The sequence below is a fragment of the Perca flavescens genome, chromosome 16 (assembly GCF_004354835.1).
Source record: "Perca flavescens isolate YP-PL-M2 chromosome 16, PFLA_1.0, whole genome shotgun sequence".
Lineage (NCBI taxonomy): Eukaryota > Metazoa > Chordata > Actinopteri > Perciformes > Percidae > Perca > Perca flavescens.
The window spans coordinates 10309172-10321760 of NC_041346.1; the positions used below are offsets into that span (position 1 = coordinate 10309172).

Below are 12589 nucleotides of genomic sequence, written 5' to 3' on the forward strand. Positions count from 1 at the left end.
GTTTGCGAGCGATGTACTGTATTATAGCCGTCAAAGCAGTATGAATAGCAGAATTTAACAAAAAAGGAAAATCCAATTCACATCAGCTCCTGTTACTTGGCGGCAGCAGCCAATATATCTGGTGGGAGCTGGACAAAGAGAAAGGACCTCAATTACTGGGAGTGGAAGCGGCGGGCTCCGTGTGAGATCTGGAGTCCTGTGGAGCGCTGAGAAGCTCTGGGAGACCTCTGGGCTCAGCCAGCAGTGATTCAGTCTGAGCACAGGTACTGTAACATCACACACCACACACCACACACACACACACACACACACACACACACACACACACACACACAAACACCCGCCTGAGTCATCCCAAAGGCATTCACAACCACCTCGCTAAAAAAAAAAGATTGAGAAAGGCTGAGTGAAAAAAAAATACACACTGCAGAACACACAAAAGGCTTCACAGTGCACGGCTCACAGTCTTGTCTTTCAGAATCAGCCTGAGGCTCTGGATTCTGGATATATGTACACTTTGAGCTCCCGAGCACCGGTGCTCATTAAGCATCCATTTACGGCCTTGAGGTAAAGAGGCGAGCCTCTGCATTCTTTAAAATACAAAAAAGAAAGAAAAAAAAAGAAACAACCAGGGATTTATTTGACCATGTAAATGAAGGTAATCTTGACAGCTTCTTTACAAGAGGTACTTTACCTCCTCCACAATAAGGCGGACACGTTTGTGAACTCACAGTTACATGAGACAACCACTTCTCACCGTTTTTATTCGAAATGTTCACCGTCCACACTGAAACATAAAAAAAAAAATAGCCAAATCTTCTCCTTTTCTCCCTCTTTTGGCTAGCAATTCTAAGTAGTCGCATAACAAACGCATAACGCTACAGGTCAATGACAACGCCGGTATTTTCTCAACAGCCACACAAGCGTTCAAAAGGAGCAGTCACTGGCCGGTTTCTCGACGTGCACCTGGCCCTGGCTGCAAAAAAGAATTTGAGACCAGGGTTTTCAGTTTACTTAGTTTAATTAATGTGGAAAGAAACCAAAATGGAGAGGAGGTAGTGGATGTATCTATCCCAGCATGCACTGGGGGAGAGGCAGACTAATACATACAGACAACACCACTCACATTCACACCTATGGGCAATTTATGGGCCAGTTCACCTAAACCGACATGTCTTTCAACTGTGGGAGGAAAATTGAGCACCTGGGGGGAACCCACTAGGACAAGTCATTATTTTCAAATGTTTTATCTATAGAATAGTCTGAAAGGTCACCATTAACTATCATAAAATCCCAGAGTCCCCAGATTTTACACCTTTTGTCCCGCTAACAGTCCAAAACAAAGATATCCAACGTACAATGAAACGCAGCAAATCCTCACAATTGAGACGTAGGAAGCAGCAATGGTTTTTTGCTTGATAAATGCCTTGTACATCCGATCGATTATCAAAACTCAAGTCAGTTAATTTTCTGTTGATCGACCAGCACTAAAAACTAGGGGTGTGACGAGACACTTACTCCACGAGACGAGACACATCACGAGATTGGGTTCACGAGAACGAGACGAGACAAGATTTTTAAAAAAAATTTGAAGAAATCCTCAATGATGAAATATATGAATGGAAAATAGTTTTTTTTATTCAACTGACCTTGGCTTCTTTGTAGAGGTTTGGGACTACAGTGCGAGTTAAATGCGCGCGTGATGGGATGACGTACCTCATTTCCAGTGTGTGGAGGAGTCGCCGAAATCCAACATTTTCCACCACAGAAAATGGCCTCATATCAGCTGCAATGAAAACGCCTATGTCCCTCGTTATTGCCGTGGCTCTTGCACTTACCGGTGACAGAGATGCAAAGGCTTTTAGAGTTGTTTGCCCTTTTAATGTTTTCGTCGCGGGTGCAGTAGTTAGTAGAGAGCTGTGGTGGTGCTGTAAGTGTTTTTGCATAGTGCTCGTGTTAGCCGCGGTATACGGCATTTTTTTCTTACAATGTTTACATATTGCGTTCGTCTTGTCTGTCACTCTTTCGCCGTTTATTATTTCCGCAGGAAAACCAAAATGTTGCCACACAAATGATTTAAAAGTGGCAGGGGGATCTTCAATAGTAATTTCACGCTCCATCACGCTGACATAACATCGCCTCACGAGACAACTTTTCACCTCGACGAGAAATCTCGTCACGTTTTAATCTCGCGAGATCTCGTAAAACGAGATCTCGTCACACCCTTACTAAAAACCCATGCAGACGTGTAATCTCACCACAGAAAGCCCTCTTGGTTGTGTTTCAACCCAGGACTTCCTTGAGCCACCGCCATAGGCGGAGTTTGACATTCGAACCAGGGGGGGCAACAAAAAAAAAAAACTCATTGTAGCAGCTGAGACCTGGGAACACAGCACGAGCACATATGGACAAAACAAACATGTTAAATAAACATATGTTTATTTTTTAAAGCAGATTTGACAAACAATTCGCCCTTATGAAATCCAATCGTGGCACAGCTGTGTTGGAGCACAACAGACGGTGGCGGAATTCCCCGACACTTAAATTCAACTAAAATGTAACAGTGAACAATCGGTGTTGGACCTAAAGTCTGTTGAGATGCCTCTCCAAACGCAGAAACCAAGCGCAATCACACCATAAAACGTTAAGACACGTTAAGAAAAAAAGATCAGTATTTTGCCGTAATCCAATGACGTGAAAAAAAGTAATCCACAGCGATCAGTAGATCCACAAACAGAGTCCCGGTGTATCCAGCAAGGCCTATACGCGCGTCACATTCACCAGTCAGCTCCAAACAGGTGAACTTCGCTGTTTAAACAAAATGGAATAAAACGTATAAAAGTCCAAATCTACACAAAACGCGCAATCAATTAGTAAGCTGACAGCAAATTTATATACATGACATTTAGGTAACCTTTATTGCAACATAGGCACGGTAAGATGTCCAGACTAGTGCAGCAGTAATTATCGTTTTTTGCGTCCTGCATATGCGTCGACAATGGTCTAAGGTGAGAGCCAGAGCCCTGAAAAAATATTATTTTTACTAAAGCAGTATATGAAATCAGATGTATTACCTATCACCATTTAGTTGTTTTGTGTTATTTAAAGTATTTATAAAATATCTGGTTATGCCAGAAGTAATTTTTTTTAATTACTTGATTTTTTTTTTTGAATTACTATCATTTTTGAAACAATGCAATTACCCGTTTCAGCTACCAGGGGGGGTAGTGCTACTCCTGCCCCCCGCAAACTCCGCGCATGGCCACCGCGCTGGCCAAGTACAGGTACGACAAATCAAACGACTACTCAGAATACTTGCCAAAACATCCCCTGTCAAACCATTCAAATCTCAAATCATAAAACCTATTGTAAAGCTATGACTGGTGGGTACACTCAACATGGCATTACAATCACACATTCAGTGAATGTTTATCAGCCATTTTATGGACACTTGTGACACAGTGCAATAACAATACAGTATGGCCTTGTGTTGCCATGATGACTTCCCCATGAGCTCCACAGAATGCACTAAAGCACAATGTTAATGCACTGGAGGACAAACTGGGATCAATGCCAAACGTTTAAATTGGGATTAGGGTCTGTTAACAGCAGCCACTGAATAGAATTAGTGGGTCAGTAAAAAAAAAAAAAAAAAAAAGAAAGGAGAAGTACATCCCTTCTGACTGGCCGTTACTCTTTCACCAAAAGCCCCATCCTGATGCAGGTCACACAGCTTATAACACCTACTCCCTGTGTCAAATACATTTGCTGATAGTATGCCGTGACTAAATGTTTAACAGCGAGGCATATTCAAAGACAAAACTCCATTACAGAAACTATTAATCACCACGGCAAGTGGAGAAATCTTCTCTTGAGCAAATAATGTGATCACTCCGCTTTCACCTAGTATTCGTCAGGCTAAGCCACAGACTCTGTGTGTTCAGAGTGTTAAAGCACACGCGCTCTGACCTTTTCCTGATCATAAATCACATACGACTGATCTGCTGCCAGGATTTTGTTTAACCCAATTTGTCACTGAGGACACCCCCTTCCACCCTGGCTGCAGATTCACGCAGTGGGACCGGGAGCTTGGGATTAGTGGGCGGATCAAAGTCTCAGTCTCTCTCTCTCTCTCTCTCTCTCTCTCTCTCTCTCTCTAGAATACTGGTGGTTACTAGGCAAAGAAAGAGCGGCAACATTTATTTCCGATGATCGGTCATCTGTCAATTTGTTTTTAAGCGTTTTAGAAAAAGATACTCCCAGAGACCAGTCCTGTTCCCTTCAGAAAACTCTTCTGTTTAATATCAAAAAGTCTGAATTAGTCTAATGGTGTTTTTCCTTTACATGGTACCTGCTCGACTCGCCTTTTTTGGTTTTCCATTATGAAAAAAAAAGTCCCTGGTACTAGCTAACCGGTACTTTTTTTAGTGTCACCTTCTTCGAGGTTCCAAGCGAGCCGAGGCGATACCAAAAGGTGACGTGAAAACCTGCAGATTACTGATTGGTCGGAGAGAATCGTCACTAATCACTGCGTCATCATTGCTAGTGACAGACGGGGGGCGTCCTGAACAAACCCGCCGTTTTTAAATAGTTTAGCCAGCTGAGTTTTTTTTTTGCTGCCTCCAGCTTCTTTTGAAACTAAATTTATTTTCTGGCTGTGGCAACAGCCACGTGCCAAGAAACAAAAACAACACACATCGACGTTCTGTGTGTGTGTGTGTGTGTGTGTGTGTGTGTGTGTGTGTGTGTGTGTGTGTGTGTGTGTGTGTGTCGCGTTAGGTCATGGCAGTTTCCTGCGGTGTCGCTATGATGACCAACCACGCTCGCCTCGGTACCAAATCTGCAATGGAAAATGGAGGAGGGGGCCTAAATTGTATTTAGAGGTTGTAACACAATAGGTTTACATGGTTTAATTTTCAGAGAACACCATATTTTTGTTATACTGCACATTGCTGCAGCTCCTCTTTTCACCCTGTGTGTTGAGCACTCTGTTTTAGCTACAGAGTGAGGCATTTCACTTCTGTACCATCTTTGTTGGGAGTCGCGCAGTAGCCTGGTAAGGACTACTAGCCAGTCAGAAGCAAAGTATGAGAGACGCTAGCAGCTAGGTGAGCATTATAACCTGTGTTACAAAGTGACTCACGTTTGTAAAGGCTGGACTACAATAGAGCTGTTAGGAGCAGTTTGTGAACAGTGTTTTCTGTTGGAGATGGTAAGTCCCTTTGGGGTGGACTTTGGGCTTTTTCACTTTGTAAATCTATAACGTGCACAAAAAAAGATATATAACACAACAAAGGAAAGGGAAAAAGCCAAAAAGCATAATATGAGCACTTTAACATGAATCCAACATGCTATTAGCAAAAATAAATCCCCACTGATGATAGGCTTACTGGCCTATAAGGTAGTCACTAAGACAGCAATCCACAGATATGTTTAACATTAAAAGATGATTTATAAAATCATACCAAAAAATTATTTTAAGTATTCTAGTATGAAGGCTTTAGGCCGCCCTATACATTATTGTAGGCCTAGTTTAATATGCAACTTCATTATATATAATATGTAGTAGGGGAGTCCCTGCTCCGTCTCTCTTTCAGTTAAGGGGTCCTTGGTTTAAAAAACGTTGAAGACCCCTGGTCTAAATGATACCGACACATACAGCATAAACATGACAAAAATGTATGTTTTCGTGCTTTGTGGAGATACAATCGGGAGGCTCGGTGCTTCCAAATGATGTATAATTTTGGCAGGGTTGCGTGAATATTCAACTGGAGTTGAAATCCGCGGAAAACTCCGCTCTCAATCTGTATTCTGCTGCTTGTTCAGGGTTAATCGATTATCAAAATAGCAGTCGACTAATTTTCTGTTGATCAAGACTACCTTGATTGAAATATGCAGGAAATGCAAGGAATATTTACATTAGAAAGAGGCAGCCGCTAACCACACAGACTGAAAGCACACACACACACACACACACACACACACACACACACACACACACACACACACACACACACACACACACACACACACACACACACACACACACACACACACACACACACACACACACAGTGTGTGCCAACAGTACTAGACAAATGTGCTGTCAGAGGGCAAATGCTCTGGCGTGATCGCTGTTTCTGCCTCTGCGGGTGTGACAATAGGAATAAACTGAAAACATTCTGCATGCGGCCAACCCTGATGTAGTCACAGTGCCTATTCCAAGCCTTTTCTCCCCATGCAATAATGAAGGCTCAGTGGTACTTTAGAGCAGACTTCAGGGTGAATAAAAGTCAATAGAAACGTTTGCCACAGCACACTTTTACTCCACTGCCGTGGTCATGTAAACTTCCTGAGGCACCCGATGCTTCCTCATATTGGCTTTGGAAAACATGAATGAGCTCGAGGTTTAGATGAAGCTTTAGAGAAGCTGGAGGCGGTGCAACATCTGCGATCCAAACCTCTAATCACACCACCGTGTAGACTTAAAGTTTCGTCTGAGTATGTACCGAGATGGTTCTTCCTCTTCAAATTTGTCCGGCAAAGGATTTACAGCAAATTTAAGATTAGATTTGGATTTGAATTGCCAACACCGTGCAGGTGGTGTTAACTAAATCAAGAAGATTGGCAGCTAAATCTGATGACGTTCAAGGGTTTTTCTTTATTTATCCAACTCTCTAATCGAGCTCCTTCTCCAAAAAAAGTCAACTAAAGTAAAAGCAGGTGATTATCTTTGGTCGGGAGTGGAATATACTCAATTCTCACCCTTCAGTCTAATGCAAATGTGATGAGGGTCATTGGCCAACAAAACACAGACCTAGAGACATGATCGACTCGAGGGGGGGCACTATCTAACCGCCACTTGTGTGCAGGGATGGCACCTTGCTCCTTCATCACCTGTGCAAACCTGAATGGACCCCTGCATGTGATAAAGCGTGTAGCCTACTGTATACACCATAAACTTCTCTTAAACAGCTGTATTATCTGGCAAAGAAGTAGGCTTGTTGTGACAGGAAGGTTCAAATCTGTGGACCGACTGGAAAAAAGAATCCAGGAATGAGATGCTGTAAAAAATAAATAAATAATTCAGATTTCCAAACAATGCATGGAACATGTCGGTGGCCCTGGCAACCCCAAGGTGTGAATGAGAAGCAGAGCAATGAATATGTGTGTGTGTGTGTGTGTGTGTGTGTGTGTGTGTGTGTGTGTGTGTGTGTGAGTGTGTGAGTGAGTAGTCGCAAAACATAGCCTGAAGGCGTAGTAAATCAAACAACCCAGCATCTGCTGGCTTGAAGTTTGCAACTCACCTGTGACATCTGGGGTCTGAAATTTATCTCCTTCAGGTCCACTGATCCCGGCGAGAGGTTGTGCAACATCTGGCACAAGAGCACCCCGTCTCGAAGGGCCTGTGCCAAGTCGAAGACGGCCGCCGAGGGCCACACGACCCGGTGGTTCGGGGGCAGGACCTTGCAGTCTATCAACCACCGGCCGCATTGTCTCCACTCCTCCATATAGTCTCCGGAGACTCTCCACACAAAGTAACCGAGTCCTCGAAGTGGCTCACAGCGGGCTGAAAGCGGCGGTTCACGGCGCACAAGCAGGCACTACTGTCGGTTTCCTATACCCGCGCTGGATGTCTTAAATCATTCACTTATCAGCTCGATAATCAGGCAATTCCGCAACTGTATGTTAGCGCACTAGGCTATATGCCCATCCCAGTCGCATGTCATTTCTCCTGTCTCCACAACATGGAAATGAAGGCTTGGAAAAGACTCCAATAATAACAACACAGATCCAGTTCAGCGGACGGCGACGATGGAACCAGACAACAGAGACGTCCTATGGGAATTTTCTTCTCTTCATTCTTAAAAAGTTTGCTTCGCATATCCAATCCCCCCCAAAAAAAAGAGGCGTGAATGAAGCGGTTACAGCAGTGGCTAATGAAACAGCTGGATGCAGCAGTTTGTAATGTATCGACTTCACTAGTGTCTCACATTTCAGTGAACCAAACAGCACAGCCTACTAACCTACAATGTGGGGAGAGAAAAAAAAAAAAACGGCGTTTCAAGTCTGTTTAGTTGTTGAAGCCAGCGGCCGGGAGTCACTTACCGCAATTTGCATTTACCGTTTTCCTCCGAAGTTAAACGTCAAAAACAAGAACTTCCCGAAATTTCCACAGCAAACAATAAAGAAAAAAAGAGATAATACACAGGGCAGTCTTTCCACAACGCCGGGGGGAATCACCCTCTTTTCACAACACAGTCTAAACAACGCTCTCCGAGCAGCGGAAACACGTCCAGAAATATTAGGCTACTGTTTACATTTATCCGGGTAAATGTTACTTTGTTTGGCGCCTTACTGCACGCCCAAATAGCGTTGCGCGTGTGTACCGCTTGGCTCGTCTGTGATTCCTGCCTCCCTTCCGCTCATGTCCTCGCTCTCACTCTCTTTCTCTCGCGTCTCCCTCTCCTCGTTTCCCTCTCGGACGGAGATGTTTAGCGGTCCCAGCTCCCGACCAGACCGGAGCTGCACAAACGTGAGGAGAAAGCGTCCAGGGCTGCTCGCGCGGTGTTTGACTCAGAGGGTTGAGCGAGCTCGCATGTGCACATTATCTCGCGCAAAGTTAAAACCTGAATAGTCCACACTTTTCATTAAAGTGGCTCCACTGCCTACTCCAAGAATGTGAGTTTCAGGGAATATGTTTTTTTTATTTATTTATTTTTTAAATGAGAGTTGTGCACGCGCCCTCTGACGGATGAAACGCACACTGCACGTGCAACTGAAACAAGGGGATTAAAGGGTCACTTCGATCAAAAAACACAAACGTAATTATTATTTGGCAGGTATTCTTTGGGAGAATGTAGCCAACCGTTTTCAGTGAATCTTGTTCACTGTGAAGTGGATTATTGTGAACAATCACCATATTAAAACAATGATTTTCGATTTTTATTTAAAATAAAATCATCATCATTAACTTTATTTCCAGACTCAAGGTCCATTCAGAAGACAGAGACATGACAAACAACATACATTAAAAAGAGAAAGATAAACATATACAGAGAAATAAAAACAAAAGAAACAACAATACTGCATTTCTATAAAAGACACTTATACCAGTGTTTCCATAGTGATGATTGGTATTGTATGGCACTAAACCTAGGATTTGCGGTCACTTGCACTAGAGCACCTGGGTTTGTTGAGCAGTATCCTCATACAGTCATCAAAGGCAACCTTAAGCTTCGGCATGCTTGCCTTTTTAAACTTAGTCCATAAGGGAGCAGTATACAAAGGAGTGCAATATGCTTTAAAGGAACACGCCGACTTATTGGGAATTTAGCTTATTCACCGTAACCCCCAGAGTTAGACAAGTCAATACATACCCTTCTCATCTCAGTGCGTGCTTTAAGGCTGTCTGACGGCTCCAGCGGCATCAGGCCAGCACAGAACATGCAGGTGAATGGTTCCAGTAATCCTACTGCTCTGAATAAGTGACAAAATAACGCCAACATGTTCCTATTTACATGTTGTGATTTGTAGAGTGACAGCGTGTACAAAAAACAACGTAACATGAGACACAGCTGTCTTCTAACTGTAAACAAACCTGGAACTATATTCTCAGGTGGAAGAATATAGTACTTGGGCGGAGTGATATGCTCACAGCAAGCCTGTCTGAGAATATAGTTCCCGGTTTGTTTACTGTTAGAAGATGGCTGTGTCTCATGTTACATTGTTTTATGTACACGCTGTGACTATACAAATCACAACATGTAAATAGGAACATGTTGGCGTTATTTTGTCACTTTTGTCACAATTCGGAGCAGTAGGCTAGTTGGAACCAGTTACCTGCAGGATCTGTGCTAGGCTAAGCTAATGCTGGAACCGTCAGACAGCATTACAGCACGCACGGAGATGAGAAGGGTATGTATCGACTTGTCTTACTCTGGGGATTACGGTGAATAAGCTAAATTCCCAATAAGTGGGCGTGTTCCTTTAGACAGACTCATTTTGACATCATCCGTGCTCATGTGGAATTTTCTTACCAGCGTGTTAGCTTGGGCATATAATATGCGACGCTGCCTGTATATATCCTCATCATCAGATAACTGATCTGTAATGTAGTGACCCATGTATTTTTTTTTTTTATTACAGACACTCATCACTTGTCCTGACAGATAAAAGTCTGGAAAACAAAGATCTTTGTCCACTTTGGTCCTACATATCAAGACAGCACTCTTTTTGGCATCATACAACACATATTTCACCCCATATTCAGAGCAGATATTCATTAACTGCTGAAAACCAGCACTGCTGGGAGAGAAAATTGCCAGATCATCAGCATACATAAAATGATTAACCAAGGTGTTACCAATCATACAGCCAGTTTTGCATCTTGTCAGTTGGTTGGATAACTCATCCATGTACAAGTTGAAGAGTGCCCCCCCGACATACCCCGTTACTTACCCCAAAGGAGGCAGAGACTGTAATACCCCATTTAACCTGCATACTCTGGTTGGCATACCAGTAAGCAAGCCAGGATTCTTATAATGCTGTCAGGGGCACCCCTTTGGCTCAGTTTTCCAAATAGCTTATGATGATTGACTCTGTCAAAGGCCTAGAAGCATCAATAAACCCAATTAGTATAGATGAATTCTGCTTTCTGCCTTATGTACCCCTGTGTTGCCTCTTTCAAGGCAGATATACACAAATCAGTACCAAGCTTAGCTTTGAAGCCAAATTGATTGTCAGTGGTACCAATATAAGGACATAGACGATCAAGCCAAATCCTTTTCAGTACTTTAGATAGCACACTGCTTAGGGCTATTGGCCTATAATTATCCAAACTCCCAACATTGCCAGCTTTGTCCTTGATGACAGGCACAATAGTAACAGACAACATAGATTCAGGTAGCAGGCCATGGGTAATGAATCCAGAAAAGCAAATGGCAAGCAGTACTGCCACCTTTGGGCTAGCAAACTTAAAGTGCCCGCTGTGATGTGGTCTGACCCACTTGCTTTCTTAACGGATAGCTGTGCTACTGCCTGGCAGACTTCACTGGAGGCGATTATCTCTGGATTGCTGTTGACAGTATTTGCCACTTTGTAGGGGTCACTTTTAACACAGTTAACCCTTGTGTTGTCTTCCCATCGACAACGTAACATTTTGTTTTTTTCTGGCTCAAAATTTTAAATGAAAACTTTTTTTTCAACCTTTGTTGTTCTTTTGACACTTGTCACTTCCCCCGATGTTTGTGTCGATTTTTTTCCAGGTTTTTTTGTCACTATTTGACGTTTTTATCGATTTCTTTCAGCGATTTGTTTGATGCTTTGTTGATTTTTTCCCAGGTTTTTTGTCACCTTTTTCCGACATTTTTGTCGATATTTTTTTTCAGCAATTTTTTTCAACGTTTTTTTGTCTTTTCTTTTTTTTTCAAATGCTATAAAATCAAATAAAACACCCAAATTCAATAAAAGTAGTGAACCTATCTTTTTTTTTTTTTTTTACCTGTGAAGAGTAATGGTTGTATGGCACCATCCACGTTAGTTTCTTTGACAATTTGGTGGAAAGAAAACCCAAATTTCTGATATGGAAACTTTTTAAAAATGGGTCAAATAAGACCCGAGGACAACAGGAGGGTTAAATAAGGCAGAGTAGTGTTGCCTCCACAGCTCAGTTATATTCGGGAATCCTTTCAGCTGAGCTGAAGGGGGTTTTGACATACAGTCCACACATGCATGTAGTACTACCCAGCTATTTGGCAGGGCCTAGGGCCAGCCCTACAACCTCAACACGATAGGCTCGTTCGAGATAAACTGCGCCCCGCCTGTAAAGTGGACGAGAGCAGGCGACAGCAGCCGAGGGCGGTGACAAAAATCCACTGTCAAGTCGGACAGTTTCCATGCATTATGACAGAGTAGCTGTCAAAATGCTCTACATGCGATCTGTTGCTGATTTTAATTAACAACACACTGTAGATGATCCGTAATCTGAACATATTTAGTCTCTCTGACTTCTAAACGTAACTATCAGCCACACATGTGGTTTGTACCGAATAAATCAGACAAATAGCAGTTAAAATCCCTCCAATTCAAAATCAATAAAAAGTTCATATAAAACGTCATCATGCTGAGTTGATTCTGAACCAATCAGCTGTTAGATCAGCTGAGAGCCAGGCATTTCCCAGCATGCCCTGGGCTTGCCTTGGTCTTGCAATCGGTGCAAAGCAACTGCGCTGCCTGCGTCTCAAACATTGACAATAAAATGGACCAACAGATTCCGTTGCTCTGGACGGAGACCAGTGAAGGATATTAGAAGCACTTTCCCGGTGAGCGCTGAGCGTTACTGCGCAGCCTCCAACTGAGAGAGACGACGTAAATGTGACGTGAGCAACGTGTCTGAAAGTTGGAAGTCTTCTGGTAGCTGTGCCAAGAGAAATCTCAGAGACGGAGAGCGTAGGTATATGTAAGGAGATAACATGGGCACAGGCTAATTATTGCTAACTAAAATGCTAGTTAACATTAGTAATTAAACTTAAACAGCTAATGTGATTAGAAACTGCCTGCGAGCTTCTCCTGTACTGTACGGTAATTT

At 43.0% G+C, this 12589-nt stretch overlaps 1 protein-coding gene across 6 annotated transcripts in view; it reads right to left on the reverse strand.

The window, feature by feature from the left end:
- vav2 (vav 2 guanine nucleotide exchange factor) overlaps positions 1 to 8686 on the reverse strand; it is a 228663-nt gene extending 219977 nt beyond the window's left edge. For all 6 annotated transcript variants that reach the window (XM_028601191.1, XM_028601192.1, XM_028601189.1 and 3 more), the window contains exon 1: positions 7308 to 8686. In XM_028601191.1, coding sequence (XP_028456992.1) covers positions 7308 to 7511 — 204 coding nt within the window. In that variant the 5' untranslated portion in view covers positions 7512 to 8686. The remainder of the gene's footprint in view (positions 1 to 7307) is intronic.
- Between the last annotated feature and the right edge of the window lie 3903 nt (positions 8687 to 12589).